Here is a 22,359-nt window from a genome sequence, read left to right as displayed (position 1 = left end):
TAAGCCAATGCTCTGAGAGAAGGACCTTTGAAGAAATAGTAACACCTCTGATCTATCATATATCTTTACTTTTTTATTTAAAAATTTTTTTAATGTTTTTTTTTATTTTTGATAGAAAGAGAACATGAGCAGGGGAGGGGCAGAGTGAGAGGGACACACAGAATCTGAAGCAGGCTCCAGGCTCTGAGCTGTCAACACAGAGTTTGACGCGGGGCTCAAACTCACAGATGGTGAGATCATGACCTGAGCCAAAGTTGGATGCTTAACTGACTGAGCCACCCAGGCACCCCTATCATATATCTTTTATTAAGTTCCAACTGTCACATGAATTCTTGTTTGTTAGAGTGGCGTTCCTGCTTGAGAATATAGTGACATTCTCATTTTATAGATGGAAAAGGAGGGTACGTGATTCAATTGTAATCACAGATGCACAGCACTGTGGTTCAATTTAGTCCTCCTCATTGCAGATATCTTTCTAGGGCTTTCATAAACCTCCAGTGATTGACTTATTTTGCCTTCTTTCATTTTTGCCAGTTTGGTGTATTAGAGCTTGGATCCCTAGACTATTGCATGTTTCTGGAGAAATCATTTAAGTGATGATACATTTCTATTTCCTATCATTATGGTCTTTAGGTGGCAAAGGCATTTGTACACAATCAACACTTTGGCTATACATTGCCAGGCATTAAGCAGAAGTTCTCCCTGGGTTTCTACACCCTTGAAAATTGCAGTATTGTGGCAAAATGAATGGAAGTATAAAATTTGGGTGAAGGGAGGAGGCAGTTGTGGTTCTTAAATGGATCTTGTACTTGCTACCAGGCAAGCCTTGGAAACCATTGGAGCTTTTTTGGCAAAACCTCCAGGGTTGACTTAACTGAATAAAATCCCAAATGTAGATTCATCATGAAACACTAATGTAACAAATAGAATGAAATTTTTAAAGCCATTGTTTTAATTCAGAAAGAGTTGAGAAACTGATTAAGATTCCAAAAACTTTGTTTTGAAGTTACCTAAGGAAATACAAGCTAACTGGGCTAATCATATGACTGGCATATGAAAATGCAACTCTAAACTTTTGATCATATTTACAAGATGGGAAGTCCAGATTCTAATTGTTCAGGAGGGAGGTTTTAATTTAAATGTACTTGGTAAGTGTGGTTTAAGGACTGTATTGTAATGATATTGTATTTATATGATGTAAAATGTAAACAAAATAAATTGCAGTAATGAAAATGTGTTGAATCAACCACCCCAGCTTCTGGATGGTGTAACACACAGTATAGGATTACTGGTAGAGTTGCATGATTATCTCTTAAATTTGTTACTATATATTCTTTTATATGCACAATACTTTAATCTTTAATCTAGATATTACTGTCTACTTCAAAAATAATTGCTATTTCAGTCAACACCTGGATATAGTAGATAGAGTCATAGTATTTATCATAAAATGTTCATCAAGCTTGACATTCTTCTTGGAGAAAGCCAAAAATGTTGTGAAATTTGTGGCTCTACATGTGCTATTCAGTAGGCTTTTTCTAATCACCTATCAGCAAATGAAGAATCATTTAGTTTTGGAAGATACATTTGTTTCAATATAAAATGAGGAAATTAGAAGTAGTAATAATCATAAAAAACAATGTTATAACAGCATCGTAATAATAACATAGTTATGGAACCTAAAAATATACAAAAAATTCAGTCTTCAAGTTTATCCTCACTTTGATATCTTTACCTTCTCTCTTCCTTCTCTCCCCTTCCCTTCACTCTGTTCAGATCTCTCTAGCACCACTCTATTTTTACTTGTCTTCTCTGCATGTATCTTGAGAGATTAATCTGGTCTCTGTTTTTATTTCCTTGCCTCCCACTCAGTCCTCTTTTTATTTTATCTCCTATCACTCCACTAATATGTATGTGGTTCTTACCATTAGCATTCCTAGCTGCTGAATATAATAGAAATTTAATTGTTTAACTTAAAAGACACCTGTGGCTTAGTCCGTTAAACATCCAACTCTTGATTTTGGTTCAGGTCATGATCTCACAGGCATGAGATGGAGCCCCACATAGAACCTGCTTAAGATTCTCTCTCTCCTTCTCCATCTGCCTCCCCCCACCCACCCAAGCACGTGTATGTGTTTTCTTTCTTTCTCTAAAAATAAATAATAAAAAAAAGTAATGAAAGTTATTCATTAAACAGGATTCATTTCTTTTGATTGTAAAATCAGTATACTCATTCCTTCATTGAACAGCTGTTGATATTCCATGATGTTGGTATTCTTTGTGCTGGAGCAATGATTACTAGACAGGACCTGCTCTCATGAAAATTATCTTTTAATGGAAAGAAGAATAAATTAAACCCTAAAGATGTATAAATAAGTGAATAAGGCCACTTCAGATTGTAATAAGTGGAGAAAGAGAACAAGAGAGACTGTGGGGTGGGTTTCTCTGGACTCTGGAAAGTAGGCTGGTCAGGAGCCACTCTGTGGAGGCTATCATAGATAGAAGCTCACTGTACCAAGACCTGTGGGGAGACTTTAAGGCAGAGCTAGCAGTTAGTGTAAGGTCTAGAACAAGCTTGGCATGAGGGTGTTGGTTTGTACCCTTGGGAGTTTCCTGGGTGAAATCTAAAACTGACTCCCATACATGTGGGGCAAGGAGAAAGTGAAGAAAGAGGCAGGCCCCTCCAGATTGGTAGGTGTCAGGGAAGGGAATACTAAGCAAGGGGACTTACATATGAGGCTTGTCTTGGGTGGCTGCAAGCAGAGTAGATGTCTCCACCCACCCACCAGACTCTTAAAAGTATATATAGAGTCTTGAATGGTGTTCAGTCACGTATACCATTCCAGATGGTGTCAGCAACACCTTCTACTCTCAAGAGTAGGTCTTTGAAACAACTCCCACTCTGTAAATGGTGGGAAGAGTGTATCTTCCAAGGACAGGCAAGGGGTGAGAAGCCTCTAATTGCCTGGGTCCAGCTCGGCAGCCAATTATCAGTCATGTCTTCTTGATGAACTTCCCCAGCAAAAGGATAGAGAGAAGGCCAATGTGGCTTCAGTGTAGGCAAGGAAGGGACCAGGAATGTGAGGTGAGGTCAGAGAGGTCTAGGGGGGAGATGATGTTGAGCTATCTTTCTGGTAAGAATTTTAGATTTTACTCTGGTTTCAATAGGTAGGTAAATTCTGGAATTTAAAGTAAGGAGTGTGTGTTTGGCAGGGGTGCAGGAGGGTTAGGGGGAGTTAATATGATTGGATTTAAATTTTATAAGACCAATCTGGTCCCTGTGAGGAGAAAAGGAACTGGTGTTATCAATTGTAGCATTCTGCCTCAAGGGTAAATTCCTGTACTAGATTCGGCTGGTGAAGTTCATGCCTACACTGGATTGGTATACACATTAGATCAGTGTAGAGGAGAGCCCTAAAAAGACCCTTATGTGTATTGTCTTACATGGCCTTTATTTCTACAGAGCATATTAAGCTCAAGGGGAGCCCAGGTGGATACTAGGCTCCAGCTTTTATCTCCTTTTCCCATGCATCTTCTCCTCTTTAGATCAGCTAAACTTACTTTCTGTTTTTATGGGGAGACGATTTTTCTAGTAGCGTAACAATTTTTCTGTTCTTGCTTATTTACAATTAAACACACTTTTAACATCAGTAGGGAGGCGAAGGGTTTCCCAGTGCTTCAAAGATGTAATATAAGAGAATATAACTGAAACATGTCATATGAAAGAAAGGAGTAGGAGAAAGTCTGAAGGTTTAATTGTCAGTTTTCTCCTCTGACAACTTTTCAACATCCTCCACTGCCAAGGTTACCCTTACTCAATTATCCCGTTTCCCTTGTGCTCCTTGTAAGCTGCTGCTGCTGGAGGAGCAGTTTCAAGGTTTCATCCTCTGTGTGTATTTATCCTGCAGTTTCCCGTTTCTTCTTCCCTCAGAGGTTGCTGTTAAAAAACGCACTTATATTTTGTCATTTTCGCAGATGAAGGGGACAGTTCTGAAAGTGCGTCTGACCCTTGACTGTGGTGGACACGTTCAAACTGGGGTCTGGTGTTTACACACTGAATGAGAAGTGAATGCCCCCTCTTCTGTGCTCTCACAGAAGGTCAAGAAGAAATGGAGCACTCAGCCTTCTTCCTTCTTGATAACGCTCCTTTGTTGAAAACCCTCCTTCACTCCATTGCACTTCAGTTTGCTCAAACTTGATTGTTCTTTAAAACTCAGTTAGAATAGCACCTGGCTGGCTCAGTCTGGCATCTGCCTCTTGATTTGGGCTCAGGTCCTGATCTCGCGGTTGATGGATATGAGCCCCTCATCTGGTTCTGTGCTGATGGTGCAGAGCTTGCTTGGGATTCTCTCTCTCTCTCTCCTTCTCTGCCCCTCATGCACCCTCTTTCTTTCCTTCAAAATAAATAAACTTAAAATCAGAATAAAACACATTCCAGATTGGATTTCTCCTTTTTTCTTCTCTTCCAGATTGCCCTTTCTTGTCTACCCCTCCCCCACCTCTTTCTCACATTCTTCTTTCTGTTTGTCTTTTCCCAGTTTTACCCTAAAGAAATGACACATACTTGCTTCCTCCTCATGTTGACAACTACACAATATATTTGGATCTAGGATACCACCAACATTCAACAAAAACTCATTTTCCATTCTAAGCTGACCCTTAGGCCAGGCCCTAGCTATTCACAAACTTATGGAGTACAGTCCCTATCTTTAGGAACCTTATATGACAGTGAGGGATGGAGATAAGTAAATGGAAATTATAATAGTGTGGCACGTGGCTGGTGTGCGTAAGGAAGGATGCTCAACCTGGTCCTGGAAGGACTGCTCATCTGCCCCTTGACCAGTGAATAGAATGTTAGCATTAATTGGGGTGCCTGGGTGGCTCAGTTGGTTAAGCGGCCGACTTCGGCTCAGGTCATGATCTCGCGGTCTGTGAGTTTGAGCCCCGCATCGGGCTCTGTGCTGACAGCTCAGAGCCTGGAGCCTGTTTCAATTCTGTGTCTCCCTCTCTCTCTGACCCTCCCCCGTTCATGCTCTGTCTCTGTCTGTGTCAAAAATAAATAAACATTAAAAAAAAATTAAAAAAAAAAAGAATGTTAGCATTAACAAGAATGGAGGATGGAGTGGATGGCTGTTAGGTTTTAGGTGATGTGGAAGTGAAATTTGGCTGGAAGAAATTGAGGAAATGTAATGGAGTTAAAATACAGACTAGGAGCATGTGTGGAGAGGGAGATGGGGAGGAAAGCCCTAACATTAAGATTAGGGACATAGTCAAAAAAAATGTTTATCTCTGATTTAGGTTTTTTTTTTTTTTAATATAATTGCTAAGAACTTATTAAGGGTGTTTACTTCTGAACCCAAGGGGATTCTTGTGAAGGTTTTAATCATGTAAAGCGTGTCTCATGATCATAGTTATGTATTTGACCACACTCTATTACATTCAGTCAATAATATTAGGCACTTACTGACTGTTAAACACTACAGATTTGGTCATGAAAAAGGCAGAGAGCTTGTCTTCAATTCCAGAGGGTGACAGTGTTGGCAGTAATAAATCCAGCTAAGAGAGAAATTTGGGTGGTGTGAACTGCAATACTGCAGTAGGGATGAAAATAAGTGTATACATTTAAGAAATACTCAGGAAGTAGTACTGACCGAAGATGATAATTGACTGGAGGGGATGGAGGGGGTGTGAGAGGGAGAAGGAAGGGGTCTTTATACATCTCCACATGTTGCATTGCATTCCCCTTCCTTTCTTAGTTTGACAGCCTGGTGACTTTGTAGGTGTTTCTGTTTCCATATGTCCAGTTACCAGTTTGACCAGCTGTCAGTTCTGTCATCCCATTTGGTGAGTGCACAATGGTATGGAAAATACAAATGGGTCATTGACCTTGTAGCAGAGGCCATTTGCTATGGGAAAGCTATTATCAAGAATTATGCTAAGCAGCTCTTCTTGTCAGATGAGTTTTGCTAAACTGTTCATTCAGTTATATGATATGCAGTACAGTAAGATTGCAGGGATCGGGTGTGTGTGTGGGGGGAGGCAGGAGGGCTAAAAAAAAATGTTAGAAAAAGTATAGAAAAAGTAGATTCTCAGAACAAAACTCTAGTAGTAAGAGTCCTGAGAGGAAACAAAGGCTACAAAATGGAAGGTGTAGAATGGGTATTTGGTTTACGGAGAGAGAATACAAGACCAGATTATTTCTCCAAGAGGCGTCCTGGGAACACTTGTATCCTGTGTTACTCTGTGGAGAAAGGCTTCTGGAAAATGCTGCACACTCAGATATGCCTCTTACATTTGTTGAATCCCATACACAAACATATATGCCCCCTATGTTTTTCACTAATACTGTATTAACATTCTGTGAAAATTGATGCCTCACAGAATGCCCCAAGGGAAATGCTGGACTAACCAAGTAATTGTTTTATTTGATTTAAAAGTTTACTTATTTATTTATTTTTGCAAACTCCATTGTGTTTATGTACATACACCTTTTACATAGTTGTAATTTCAGTGTAATTTTTAGAAAACAGCATGTATTTCCATTGCTATCATTGATTATAGTAATTGTTAACATTTATTGAGTACTTATTATCTTCTGTGTATAGTGTATACACAGTGCATACAGCTTTTTCATGCCAAGGAATATTAGCATATATCTATATTAAAATAATAATTCAATTTTAAGGCATTTACCCATATGAAAGACTCCTTTTCAAAATTATACAAAATTATAGCCATCATTGCTACCACTGAATCATATTTTTGGAGATGGAATTTTTGGAAGTAAATATGTGAGAAAAGAGGTAACTTAGAGAATCAAGAGGAAGAAGAATCAAGCTAGGTCAGAAAGTGACCTCATGAACCTTCCCTAGAAATAATGTAAGAATCTGTAGATCAAATAAGAATGGAGTTCAATATAGGACCAGAATCTGAGAAGGCACTAAGTGATGGACATATATTTTATGTCCCTCAGAAATAAATGCAGATGAATTGTATTTTATATCAGTTTCACTCACCCCTTAACAAGGCAGTAATGTAAGGAATTTAGAATTAGGCATTTCTGGTTTGAATGTTTATTCTATCATTAAATATGAGCTTAGGCAAATTTCTAAATTTCATCTTTGAAATGGTAATGGACGTACCAATATCCCAAATTTGTTGTGAAGAATGACTGAAATAATGTCATAGAAAGTTAGAGAAAGTAGGTGCTGAACTTTTATTATAGGTGGCTATTATTTTATTAGAACATCGCTTTCCTGAGTTTTGTGCATTCAACTTGAAAGTGTTTGCTTGGGGGGCACCTGGGTGACTCAGTCAGTTAAGTGTCTGACTTTGGCTCAGAACATGATCTCAAGGTTCATGAGTTCGAGCCCCGCATTGGGCTCTGTGCTGACAACTCAGAGCGTGGAGCCTGCTTCAGATTCTGTCTCTCTCTCTCTCTCTGCTCCTCCCCCACTTGTACTCTATCTCTGTCTCCCAAAAATGAATAAACGTTAAAAAAATAATAAAATGTTTGCTTGGTATTTTTCATTCTGCTTTTCCATTTCTCTCCTGCTTCTGATAAAGTGCAGAATGGTGGATTCCAACAATATTAAAACATCTGTGTGTCTCTAATGGTAGCATTGTAAGAAGTTGTACCAGGTGACTTTTTTTTTTTTAAAGCACATTAGGAATAATAGATTTGAAATGAGTTTATTCTGGGCAGGAATTCATCTCACACATTTTATCTAAACTGTTTACTCTGACCATTTGACTTGGCATTGAAGAAGGAATCTTTTAGGGAAAAAAGTAAGATAAGTCACTTATTTATTCAAACAACTATGCCTCGGATTTTGTGAATAAGTTAATCTATATTTATATGGAGAAAAATGGTAATGTTTCCCAGTTGATTTAGGCTATTGTTAAGTGAATGAAGACTGACTGAGATAGGGCCTCTCTTATCTCTTTCATCATATCAAGGTAGTTTGTTTGGAATACTTTTATTTTTTCTTTTCAGAGTTTATATACAGTAAACAGCTTTCCAAATACAATAAATGCAATTTTCAGGTGTTCAGGTGTCATGAAAGCTTTAAATGTAGCACAATTATAATGGAAAAACAGTGATTTCATATGCTTAGGGTTTTTATTATTGTTTTTTACTTGCAGGATGAGTAAGAGATACTTACAGAAAGCCACAAAAGGAAAGCTGCTCATAATAATATTTATTGTGACCTTGTGGGGGAAAGTTGTGTCCAGTGCAAACCATCATAAAGGTAAGCTCTTCTGATTTTTTTTCCCTCAGCTCTCTGTAGAAAGTGACTTCCTTTAACCCAGACTGTCCTGTTCTATCTTCACTGGTCTGTTAGTTTTACTGGGTATGGGTCCTTCCTGGTCATTCTCTTTAAGTAAAAATGCAGAGAGAGTTATCCTTGATATGGCTTTGTTAGGGGAAGCATGATTGCTTAAATGTTTCTAGGGTTATTGCCATTTCTGCAAAGAGTTCAAAGAGTTCGGAATTTTGGCTCTGCCTTTCTGCCGTCATTTCCATTTTCAAGGTATTGATGTTAAAATGTTTAGTTGACATGTAATAAACATGAATTTCAAATTGCAGTCATCCTGGTAATGAAAGGATCTGTATCTTAATATACATATATAATATATATGTAAATATGTATGTATGTGTATATATATATATGCGCATATATATATATATGTAAATTTCCCCTCAGTGCTTTTTATGGATCATATTTCTTGATGCCAGAGTACCTCTTTCACCACCTTTTGGACTCTATCCCTAGTATGATATTCAGCAGGCTCAATTCAGGACAGAGTGAGAATGTTTGTTTTAAACATATGTGTTAAGCCTGACAGCTCAGGACCTTTCTGTTCTCTTTCCTGAGCGTAAGACTCAGTATATGAATAACTACCTTTTCAAAATGAATTAAAATGGGGCTATTTCTGAACTGTCCCTACCATAATCAAGTATTCATAACCTGAATAGTCAATTCAGATTTTTCTGTGAAATATGATTTTACAATTCAATTTTCAGTCCTCTGTAAAGTCTAGAGATGAGCAACATTTAAATTTTATTTTGAGGGGGAGAGGGAGTTAAGAGTGCCTTGAATTCTGTAACACTTAAATTAGTTACACATGTGCACTTCATTAGCATCACATGGAACATTAACACCAGGGAGAGGAGGGATGTGTTGTGAGAGGTATGCCTCTTGGACAAAATCTTTACCCCCATGTTTAAAACCAAAAAGAGACATCTTTCAAAATAAGAGAGTTTTATGAAGCAGCCCTTCATATTTTATAATCCTGTTTTCACCCCACAGTGTGTGTGGCAGTGTATACATATACTATTAATTATATCATGTCTTTTTTAGAATTTCCTTCTTTCTTTAATACAGCATACTGATCCACAAATCAAACTTTAAATGGTCTTTGATAATTGTTATTAGTGTAAAATTAAAAAGATGGCTAGAAGGACGTTATTCCCCATGCCTCCAATTGGCAACAATGGACCAAATCTAAGGACAAAGTAGTGTTATTACTCACCTCTTTTTTTTTTTTTTTTTTTTTTTTTTTTTGAGAGACAGAGTCAGAGCAGGAACAGGTGAGGGGCAGAGAGAGAGGTAGACACAGACTCTAGGCTTGAACCCACGAACTGTGAGATCATGACCTGAGCTGAAGTCTGACACCTGACTGAGCCACCCAGGCACCCCAAATACTCACCTTTTAATAAGACTTGCAAACTACTAGGGCCGAACCCCCTGCCTTCGCATAACAGGAGAAGACACACCATTCCTTCTGTGATGGGTGGTCACCCCAGTTCCCTTTCCCAGCCGATAAAAGAAGAATTGAGAGAAGTTGGGTGCAGGACGGTTATAGGAATGGTCGGTGTTACTCTTGTGAAGCAAAGGTTTGTGATAAAGATGCTTTCTCAGCTCAAAGCCAAGTGATAGGATCCATGCAAAGTGCCCCTTTTGTTTTAAACTAATTTACATTTAAAATAGTAAGTATGATGTATATGTAAGTCATGTCTATAAAATGAATATGTGGTTCATGCTCACCACCCAGTTGAGAAATGTAGTATTTCTAATACTCTGTGGCTATGTCTGCCACTCTGATTGCATTCCTTTGCCTCTAAGATCCCCAGATAATCACTATTCTTAAATCTTGTGGTTTTAATTTTGCATTTATTTCTAATTTCTAATTTCAAATTTCAAATTTCTAATTTGGATGTCTTTACATCCAAATGACATATTCCTTAATTTTGGCTGTTATTGAATTTGCATAATAGTATTATATTGTATTCTTCTGCACTTTGCCCAATAAGTATTTGTGGCATTAATTATGGGTGATGGCATATAGCTCTGGTTTATTCATTTTTTACTATTGCTGTGTATTTTTTTGTATAAAGTCACCACAATTAATATATTTATATTCTCGTACATGAACATTTGGTATTCTATTTTCTTGCCATTATGAACAATGCTTCTATACATATCTGCATACTTCTGGTGCACGTGTGCGAGAGTTTCTCAGAACACATTCTGAGGAACAGAAATGCTGGTTCTCACGGCATGCATATCTTCAGACTTACCGGATGATGCCAAATGGTTTTCCAAAGCGTTAGTGCTAATAAGGTAGTTCAGGGCATATTTTCTTACTATCTTTGTAACCCTCTGTGTCTGCATGTATATCTCCTCTTTCTATGTGACTAGTGCTCAGTGTGTCTTCTCTCTTTTCTTGATTGAGGAAACCAGAACTGGTCAATTTTATTCATTTTCAAATGATCCTGTCCTTTGTGTATCTTCTTATATGTCATTACTTTCTGCTCTTATCTTTATAGCTTCATTAATTGTATTTATTTTTATTTATATAACAATCACTTAAACTCAGTATAGGGTGGGTATTTGTGGGAAAGTGAAACTTTCTGGAGTTCTCAGTGCTCCAATAAAAAGTCCCAGCCTCCTGAGATATATCACACCTAGAGTTAATTGCTTTGATTTAAAAGAATGATAAAATTCCTCTTGTCCCCTCAAGTGAAATAAATGGTTAACAGCTTGGATTAGGTCCCTAGATTAAGCTCTCAAGGTGTCAGAAAGATTAGGGCCACTACCTTTCTAAGTATGAAACTCAGATCTTGGAGACCCCTGAGGTTTCTTTGACCCTTAGAAAGATGTATTTACATTCAAAAGATTAGAGTGAGAACCTAGGATCCTTTCCAACCCATCTCAAAGCAGCAAAAGATTTTTTTTTTTTCCTTTCAGGATGGGAGAGGATGACTATCTCTCCTGTATATAAGTGATGAAAAGCCCATTCTTCTCTCATTCACCTGTAAAGTATTCAGCTATTTGTGTAGGACATTTGAGCTGGTTTTCATCATGAGTAAGGCTTGGGGCACAGCAGGCCAATATACTTATTTATTGGGAGATAATCATAATATCTATATCTGAATCTATATCCGATTCAGAGCACCTTGTATAAACATTCAAGAGAAAAGTTAGCTGAATATTAAAAACTCAACAGCACTATTCTAAGAGCTTTACAGATACTCATTTAATCCTCATAACAATCTCTGAAGTATGAAATATTATTAAACCCATTTTACAGATCAGAAATTAGCAAATGAAGGTTAAATACTTTGTCCCCTAATGGCTAGTTAGTAACTCGGAGGCAGGATTTAAATCTAGGCAGTCTTGCTCCATATAACCATGATATATACCTAGTAGTGAATTTCTTTTTACACTATTTGTGGTTTGGTTGACTTTCTGAATCTGTGGATTGGTGTCTTCCATGAACTTTGAAAATATTTCAGGCATTACCTCATCAAATATTTCTTCTACACCACCATCTCTACTAAACTAGAGATTTTTACTAGTTATATGTATGTCAGCTTTCTCATAGTGTCCTCTGTGTATCTCAACCTTTGTATTTTCCACCTTTAAGTCTCTCAGTACTATATTCTGGGGTATTTATTCACATCTTCCTGCCACACTAGTTCTTTGTTCTCCTCAATCTAATCTCTCTTTAATCCATATATTGAGTTTTAGTTTCATCTACTATATGCTATTCAAGATTACTTTTTTTTTCCTTTTGGTGAAATTGACTTTTGATATTGATATATTTTTGTTGTCATTCATGTTTGCATTTCCTCTTTTTATGAATTTTATATAATATATGTTTTGTATATATCATATATGTTTTAAAGTATATATAGTTATATGTATTTATATACAGACAATATATAGAGAATATATTATATGTTGTATACATACAATATATAATATATACAGAATATATTATATATATAATACATGTTTTGTGTATATTATATATATGTTTTATATTTGAGTTGATTCTCTTTTCTAAAATTTTTGTGTCTTTTTCTTGGTGAATCTCACTCATGATATGTATTATAAAGTTTTGTGATTTGAAAAAAAAATTATGAACTAATGTTCATTGAAACCATGTTTGTGAGAATCTTTAAGGCCTGTGCTTAGGATGCATTCTTTCAGATGATTTGCGTATTACCCTATGTCCTAGGTATGGTTCTCCAGAAGCAGAGCCAAGTCGGGAATTCTTGTTTATATGATTTATTAAAAGAGTGCTCTCAGGAGGAGAGCAAGGGAAGCAGGATAGAGCAGGAAATAAAGGCTAAATACAAATACAGTGTCAGCTGGAGAATAGCCTGGTCAGGTCCTTTGAAGGTGCTCTGAAACATGAATTGCTCCAGAGTTGGCCTCTCCTTGAGATAAGATAGACAGCCTCGTCCACCCTTGTGTCTACTAGTAATTGTCTAGTCAAGTCTGTTGATTGCCTTCCTGGGGAAGTGGCTCTTCTTTTGCAGAGGGTAAACCTCTGAAGAAGGGAAGAGCTGAGAACATTCTGCTAACATTCTGCTCACATTCACAGCAAATGTAGGAAAGGTGCACAGCTGACAAAAAAGAATCTTGGTAACATTGCACCATCTGTATTCCATTACTGTCCATTTTTCATAGCCCTCAGATCCACTTGCTGCTTATATAAGTTCACTTCATCCAGGCAAAGTTTATCAAATTGGTCACAGTTGGTTGCAATTTCTAAGAAAAGGTACTTGATAATACAGTTGGTACCAAGGCCATTACTGATACTAATGATCTGTCCAGCCCCCTAGCCATTTAGGTTTCACTTTCCTTTAGCCAGCACTTCTCATCAGGTAGGCTTGCTTGATGTTTTACCCAGACCTAATACCTGAGGATTCTGAGCCCTAGATTATCATGTTCTTAATGCTATGGTTGTACTTACAAGTTTATAGTTAAAACTGACATGAAGATGCCAAAAAATGGCCCAGTGAATCATCCGAGAGCCTAACATACTCGTTTCTGTACTTCCTCTTTCCATTCATAGCAACTACCCTCTTCCTCATGGTCATCAGGGTCATTTGCCACATCAATATTATTAACTCCTTTCTTTCTTGTTGGTCTATGCGGTTTACCAGGAAGCAGCTGTAGCTTTGTGTTCAGCTGAACTCCTACTGTTTCCCCTGGTAAAAGTATTCCCTTTCTGGGAACCAGTACTCCTAGACTTATAGAGTCTATCGGTAGTTTTCATAAGAGTATTAAGTTATGGTAATTCCAATGAGATATTTGTTTTACTCAGTAATTTTCATGTACCTACAATAAGGGCTGAGAATATATCAGTACATAAAAGAGGCAAAAATTTTTGTCTTTATGGAACTTTTGTCCTAGAGGTAGGAAAACAGATAATAAAGAGAAAAATAAAATAGTTTTATCATGTAAGTGCTATGGAAAAAATAAAAGAAGAAAGGTATAAGAAGTGTTCAAGAGGGATTGTAATTTTAAATAAAGCCTTTGGGTAAGACTTAAAGTTTCCACTAGAGCCAGCCACAGAAATATCTAGGGGAAAGGTGTTGCAGGCAAAGCAGCAATAAACATGAATGGTTTCAAGTAGGAGCATGCTTGGAGACAGTGAGGAGGATGATATGCATAGAGGAAAGTATGTAAGAAAGATAGTGGTAGGAGATTAGGTCACTACAGAACAGGTAAATGGAGAAGATGAAAGAATGGAACAAATAACTCTAAAATATCAGTGCCATAGCATTGTGCTCTCAAGAGCAACCAAATGGAGAATTGTGTTACTCTGTTTTCTGAACACGACGTAGGAACACTAGAAATCCAGAGCATTTGGGTTTGAAAAATGAGATATCTAAAAATCAGAAAATGTCACCAACTTAGTAAAATATTCTGAGCTTTGGGAACTAAAAGTCCCTCACACACAGATAAATAAGTTTATTGCTCGGACTGCCGTGGAGATTCAGTCCTGAATTCTCATGATTGTACTGAGCTGGGCACTTTGGGAAGGGATGGTGATTAACTCAGAGCATTGTGACAGCCAGTCAGAAAGCATAAGCAGTATTTCCCCCTTGGAAGCAATTACATTAGGTCCAGCTTCAGATATTAGGGATCAGAGAGGAAACATTTCAGTTTAGGACTCGAAGTTCCCTACAGAAAAATATAGTCATTAATCTTAGGAGGCTAATACATTTTCTAGCCTTTTCTTCCTCTACCCATCATGTCCAAACTAAATCTAAAGAAAATGAGTCATCACAGGATATTTGGGTTGGAAAAAGGATCTGTATTAGTGTAAAAGAAATACACACAGTTGAGTTATATACAAAAAAAAATCAAAATTCCTTAGCTAAGATTTAATATATATTATCCTCATTGTCATACAAAGTAATTACTAATCTGAGTTGAGACTTTTGATTAAATGGAATTTTTTCCAAAGGAAAAAAAAATTAAAATTCAGATGATTTTTAGTTCAAAGCTTGGAAGAGAGAGCTGTCATTTAATTTTTGTTTTTTGGTAGCTCTTTATTTCTTTGTTGGTTTATTTTCATAGTTTATTTATTTATCTAACCAATGACCCAGTAAACAAAATCTATATTGAGGGCCTGTTAATGTATATTGAGATTGTTAATCTATTTTGAGGATCGAGTTTTAGATCAAGTTCTGGAGATATAAAAGTGAGCACAATGGTGCAGTGTAGGAAATATAGTCCATAGTATTGTAATAGCATTATATGGTAACAGATGGTAGCTACACTTGTCGTGAGCACAGCATAACATATGAACTTATCAAATCACTGTGTTGTACACCTGAAACTAATGTAACCTTGTGTTTTGACTATACTTCAATAAAAATAAAAGTGAACAAAATAGACATGACCCACGTGCTATGAAGCTTATAGTCAGAGAAGAAAACATTAATCTGATAATCAGACAAATATTTAATTAAAATGGTATAAGAGTATTATAAAAATAAAATTTCAGGATAAGAGTATCTAAACTGTAAAATGGTGGAGGGTGATCAGGGAAGTCTTTTCTAGAGAAGAGACCTTTGAGCTGAGTTTTGAATGGGGAGTGGGAATTAAGTAGGCACAGGGTGGGGCATCCAGGCCAGAGTAGCAGCCTGTGCGAGGTGCTGAGATATGAAGGAACAAAATGCTCTGGAGCTGAGAAGACTGCTGCGTCTGCAGAGAAAATAAGCAAGGAGGTTAGTGGCATTCAGTCAGCTTGGCAAGGTGGCTGGTGTAGCTCCTTTGAGGCCATATTCAGAATGCTGGTTTTCTAACAGTTAAAATTGATCCAATTTAGCTATGATATTAATAGATTCTCTTGGGCTGGTTTTCACCTGACTATGATGTATACCAAAGTTTAGGAATCCTGATTTATAATTCAACATCCATTCATGATAAAAAATCTCAACAAAGTGGGTTAAGAGGGCACATAACTCAAATAATAAAGGCCATATGAAAAACCCTCAGCTAACATCATACTCAGTGGTGAAAAACTGAGATCAAGACCAAGACAAGGATGTCCACTCTCACCATTTTTATTGTATATGGTACTTAAAGTCCTAGCCACAGCAATTAGATAAGAAAAAAAATAAGATAAGAAAAAGATAAGAAAAAGAAATAAGAGGCATCTGTATTGGTAAGGAAGCAGTTAAGCTGTCACTATTTGGAGATGACATAATATTATCCCTAGAAAACCCTGAAGACTCCATCAAAAAACAAAACAAGCAAACAAACACAAATTCTTAGAAGTAATAAATACAGTAAAATTGCAGAATACAAAAATAATGCCCACTAACTGATAGAGTGTCTATACACTAAGAGAAATTAAGAAAATATTTCCATTTACAGCGCCACCAAAAAGAATAAAATACCTAGGAACAGACTTAACAAGGGAGATGAAAGACTTGTACTCTGAAAACTATAAAATATTGATACAATTCAGTGTTGTAAGGATCTTGTTTGTGGAAACAATTGGATTAATGTTCCCATAGAAAGAAAAGTGGCCAGAACATAAAACTGACCTAATTCTGAACTTTTAACAACGTATTTAATTATTTTATTTAATTTTCAGAGTAATACATGTTCATTTGAGAAATTTTGGTAACAAAGAGAAATATCAAGAAGACCAATAGGGTTACCTATAATCCTTTCGCATGGTAATTATTAGATGTCATTTGGGCGTATTTTCATCTGGTATAATTTATGAACATATTAAAATGTCTGAGAGCTTGATGTTCATTCATTTATTTATTCACACATTTATTGACATGGACATAGGTAAGTGAGAGACTGAAGTGCCCTGAGCTGGTGATTCTGTTTTAAACTATGAAGACAGAGGTGTTGTCTTCCTGGAGTTTATCCTTCCATGTCCTGGTATTTTTCTTCTTTTATTTTAAGATACCTCATACATACAGAATAAAACATGTATGTACACTTGCAAGAATAATTATAAAGTAAACAACTGGGCAACCATCAACCAGGACGAGAAATAGAATATTGTCATCCTCTCACAGCTCCTTATGCCTCACCCTTGTTATAACCCCTCCTCTTACAGATATACTCCTTTCCTGACTTTCTCCCCCTAAACAACAGAACATAATTTTGTGTGATTTTTAATTTTGTAAAAGTGGAATCCTATTATGGACATTTTTTAAGTGTTATTTATTGCTTGCCCTCAAGATTTTCTCTAGAGATTCATCTATGCTGTGACATAGGATTCCACTATATGAATATACTGTTATGTGTTTATTTCTTTTATGATTGATGGACATTTGGGTCTTTCAAGTTGTTGGTTGTTTTTTAACAACACTGCAATAGACTTTATTGTACATGTATTTTGCTTTACATGTAAAAAATTTCCCCAGGATATATTTCTAAGATAAGAAATTTATGACTCATCTGATAACTGCATATTTAACATTCCCCTCCCCCCCACTTTGTATAATTAACAGTAAATGATGTGTATTAACTTATATATCTAAACACCATTCATAAACACAAATATTATCTGGGGCTTAAGAAAACATAATAATGTACTCTAAATTCCTTTGGTAAATTACTTCTCTCTAGTCTTAGATTTCTTTGGGACTTTTTTGTTTGTTCATACTAATATAAAATTTTTGTGCAATAATCATTTACATGTAATACTAACTCATTAAATTTATTAATAAATTTTGTTCATATTCATTTCTTTACATAGTTAACACTAATGACAATTTCTGAGGTCAAAAAGAATGAAACAGGTTTGTATCATTCAATGTTCACTCTGGAATGAGGAGATCATACTAGGGTATTTAAAAATAGGGAATTGGCTACAAAAGTATTGAAAGGGTGGGAAAAGGAAACAAGGAGGGTGATACTACTCCCTAGACATTGGTAACTGCAGAAAGCCATTCCTGCCTCTAGAGGTGGAAGAGCAAAAAAACAAAAACAAAACAAAACCCCCCCAAACGCAGTGTTACCCAGAGCTCCTGAATGTATTTCCTGTCGATGTTGCTGAAACACTGGTACTGCTTTAGGAATCACTTCCAATGCCACTGAGTAGGAAGCCTGCACCAATTCTGATGCTGCCAGACACACTCCACTAATGCTGCCAAAGCCCACAGGCATCTACATTATCCTTCCTTAGCACTTCTGAAGCCAGAAACAGGAAAAAAAAAAAATAGATGGCTCTTTGTTCTTCCAGTCTCCCTTTCTTATGAGAACCTTCGTCTGAGAAACAGACTCCAAGATGGAATTCAATGTGCAAGAAATTTATTGGGGGAGACACTTTTGAAGTACAAAGGGGGCAGGAGCAGGAGTAGATGGAGGCAAGCCTTCAGAGCATGAGGAAGTTCTGACCCCTGTGCAAGAAGAGAAGAAAAGAAGGAAGGTTGAGGAGGAGGAGCCTCAAACTTCAGCACAGTTTTGAAAACATCTTAGGCAAACTTGGAATCCTTAAGCAAAGGTTACCCTTTGGAGAGAGTCCCATTATGTGCTATAGAATTCTTGTCATGCTCAGCCACTGGTAGCAGCTCAGGGAATGTGTGGCCTTGGTGGGAGCCTATAATGGATCTACAGGTGGGACAGGTGGACGTCATAGGTCGACGATGTTCTTTGCAGTGGGTTCTTTTGAGGGAGATCTAAGCACACACCTTATGGCTGTCATACCTTGATGGACAGTATCTAAATGGCAAGGCAATCTGAGAAATCTAATATCTAAGATCCCACTCCCCCTTCAGTACAGAGAGGAACATAGAAAAAATGAATGTTGGAAAAGAAAGTGTCAAATATCTACCACAGGAATATTTATATAGGAATGTATATTATATATGCAGGAATAGTTATATTATCAATTTACTCTGTCTTCCCTCGCAGAGGTATATAAAACTTCTCATCTTACCACTCTGAAAATATTGACTATTAGTTTAAAAAAATCTTTTTTAAATAAAAAGGTCCTGACATAGTTATTCAAGTTTTAGTTAATATTTTTGAGTACTAATGAACGAATACATTTTGAACTCTTCATTTTCTATTATTTGAATTATTCATCGTTTCCTTTGCCAATTCAGTGTTTCTTACTGTTGATCTGTTTGAAAACCTTACATAACTCTTAAAGCTTGATCATGTTCGTTGTGTATTTTCAGTTTATATGCTTTTCAAATTTAATGTTGTTTTCAAATAATGTTTATATTTTTCAGAACATAAAGCATCCTACGCTTGTTGTTGGAGATATTTTGGAAAGTATATAAAAATATAAAGAAATTCTATAACACCTATAATCTTACACATATATCACTATCCTTGAATATTATTCATATAATATCAAGAATATGTTATATCCATGGATTTTTCTTATTATATTGCAAGACTATCTTCATATTTCTTATGAAAATATTTAGTCACACTATATTATTGGGTAGTTAAGCTGTTTATTTTTCTCTGATAAAATAGTTCTTATAATGAACATTTGTATGTTGCTTTTCCCCATATCTGTTAATTACGCTAGATTTTTAGTGATGGAATTATTAGGTCAAATGACTTAAATTTTAAAATATTACTGTGTTTCGACAATGGTATTTTTAACTATAAAATTATTTGTGTTCTTTTTAGAAAAATCTAAAAGAAGCACTGATAAAAATGATCTAATATAGGATGTTTATTAAGATTTATTATATGCTAAATGTATGCATATTGCTATATAGTGTCAAGTTGCAAACATCCCAATTTACGTTACCATCAGCAGGGAATTCACACATTCTTGTCAACACCGAGATTTATCGTTCTGTTTAATCTTGGTTGAGTTCATCTTGTTTTAATTTGTAATTCTTAATTACTAAAATGATACACATCTTCATTGATTTATTGATCACTGATATTTTTATTAATGATCTTTTCGTGTATTTTATCTATTATTTTTATTAGATGACCCTGTTTTTCTTTATAGTTTTATGAAAGCTCTTTGTAAAGAACAAATGCTTCGTGTCATGTGACCGGTAGTTTATATTTTGTCTAGTCACTGTGTTAGCACACACTTTGTGTGAGCCCCCAAGCCCCGGTCTATTTCAATCCATACTTCTCCTTTTACTAACTTGGAGGTAATCTTGCTTCTCTTTTTTTGTTGGGGGGTGGGGGGTGGAATATCTGGATACTTTTAAGACAGTTTCTTTTACCTTAAATTTTTAAAAAAATGATTATTGCCAATATATATCTAGGTTTAGTTTCTTTCAGTTATGGAGTAAATCTTTCCAAGCTTAGATTTCAGTTTTCGAAGAAAACCTTACTGGGGCACCTGGGTAGCTCAGTCAGTTAAGCGTCGGACTCTTGGTTTCGGCTCAGGTGATGATCTCATGGTTTGTGAGTTTGAGCCCCACATCTGGCTCTCCCCTGATGGTGTGGAGCCTGATGGGGCTTCTCTTGCTCTCTCTCTCTCTCTCTCTCTGGCCCTCCCTTACTCAAGGCACTCTCCCCAAATAAATAAACTTAACAAACAACAAAAACAAAGAACAAAGAAAACCTTACTTTTACTTTGCATTTAATAATGCTTTTGTCTTTTTGTTCTGTTTTATTTTTTCCCTCCTCTCTGTTTCTAGATCCCCTATTGTTTGTCTCTTTGGCCTCCTGGACTTGTCTTCTTCTAGTCTTATATTTTCTGTCTTTTTGCTTTATGTTTTTGTTTTTTTTTTCTTTGCGGGGGTGGGGGATATTTTCACCTTTATTTGTCTAAACCTGTGTAAAATTTTATATCTTTTTTATACTTTTAATTTCTATGTGCTATTTTGTTATCTGATGTTCTCCTGCCCCCCATTTGTAAATATTTCTTGTTACATAGTTTTGCTTCTAATATATATATTTTTTCCCTCCTTTGTTACTTTAGTTTCTGTGTTCCATGCTAGAAGCTTTTCTCAAATAACGGATAGTTAATCCCAAACTGTCTGCTCTGGAAACTCTGGGCACGTCACTGGGGCTTATAGAATTTGAGATTCAATTTAAGATGATGTAGGGCTTTCATTGGAGGCCCAGTGATGTCAGTACATTTGAGTTTTCCCTTTTGGACTGGCCAGATTTCTTAGAGAAGAATCCTTTAATCTCTTGGCTGAGAATGTCAGAGAGTTGAAAGGTAAGAGTGGCTGGGGTGAGCAGTTATGTCTCACTTCACCATTCTGTAGTTGATTCAGTAGGGTGCCCGTAACCTCTCCTCTCTCTTGGGTTCCCCTGTCCAGACACTACCTGTGTCTCTTCCCAAATAATAAACCTACAAGCTTTTGCCAGGTTGGCAGGTGGACAGCTGCCTAGTGACATAGAATGATGGAGAGTAACTGGAGATTTAATTGCCTCTCAGACAGCTTTCACCAAGGCTCCTAATTATTGCCTTCAATCCCTCACCCTTTCCACACCTATCTGCTGCTTTCAGTCCCCCATTCTCTGATAATTCTGCACTGCGAGCCTAGAGAGTCTCTTTCCTGAGACCAGGAAATTCATTCTAAAATTTTGTTGCCATTGCCTCCTACTTAGATGCGTCTTTCAGTCCACCCTCTTAAATCAGAACACTAATGATGCTTTAAATTTTCTTTTTTCTGTTTTGTTTTCTTTTACATGTTCTTGTTAGGCTCTCTTTTACATCCACATATCTCTTTTCCAGTTCCAAACTTTGACTCCACATTCTGTTGTTGCAACTCATTTGTCATTCTTGCTTTCATCAAGTCCATTTTTCTCGAATTATATGGAAGTACAAAGCAGGACTTTAAGAGAATTTTTTAAATGTCATATATTTTTACATGATGCTGTGAAACTGGTTTTAGAGTTACTATAATCTCTCCCTTTCATTAAAAAATAACATTCTGCAGCCCTTGTTTTTTTCTTCCTATTTTCTCATCTATTCCTATTTTTTGTCCACTGGGTAGTAGGTCTTGAATTTTCTCTCCTCATGTGTATCCTGTTAGAATTCTGCTCTTGGAATGTAAGTAAGACATTCTGAAGTTATGGCCAGTTCAGGTACCTGCCTGGTTTCTTCTTAGTGTTTGAGGTAGCCGTTGTGATAGGCACCAGATATATGCGGCTAATTTGGGACTTGGCATGGGCTTTCTTGCTAGAAACACAAGACATTCCCACCTTCTTCTGAAGGCTACTTAGTACCCGTGAAGTCAAGGGAGGGTATCATTATCCTTCTGGTTTTCTTTCTTTTAAAAATTTTTAATCTTTATTTATTTTTGAGAGAGAGAGAGAGCACGAGAGAGAGAGAGCTCGCGCAAGCAGGGGAGGGACACAGAGAGAGGAAGGTACAGAACCTGAAGCAGACTGCAGGCTCTGAGCTGTCAGCCCAGAGCCCAAAGCGGGGCTCGAACTCACAAGCCGTGAAATCATGACCTGAGCCGAAGTCGGATACCCAACTGACTGAGCCACCCAGGCGCCCTTGTCCTTCTGGTTTTTGTTTGGTCTCTCAGAACATCTGTTTAATTCGGAATGCTCAGATGGCATCCTCAACAGCATGCTCCCCATTCCACAGTTGGCACTGCTCATTTGCCAGTTGTTCAGG

General features: G+C 36.7%; 1 protein-coding gene across 1 annotated transcript in view; it reads left to right on the top strand.

The window, feature by feature from the left end:
• TAFA2 (TAFA chemokine like family member 2) overlaps positions 1-22,359 on the top strand; it is a 517,570-nt gene that overhangs the window by 339,164 nt on the left and 156,047 nt on the right. The window contains exon 4 of the mRNA XM_049625877.1: positions 8,146-8,252. Within this exon, the coding sequence (XP_049481834.1) occupies positions 8,147-8,252 (106 nt within the window). The 5' untranslated portion in view covers position 8,146. The remainder of the gene's footprint in view (positions 1-8,145; positions 8,253-22,359) is intronic.

Source organism: Panthera uncia, chromosome B4 (assembly GCF_023721935.1).
Source record: "Panthera uncia isolate 11264 chromosome B4, Puncia_PCG_1.0, whole genome shotgun sequence".
Classification (NCBI taxonomy): Eukaryota; Metazoa; Chordata; class Mammalia; order Carnivora; family Felidae; genus Panthera; species Panthera uncia.
This window is presented reverse-complemented; position numbering and strand designations above follow the sequence as displayed.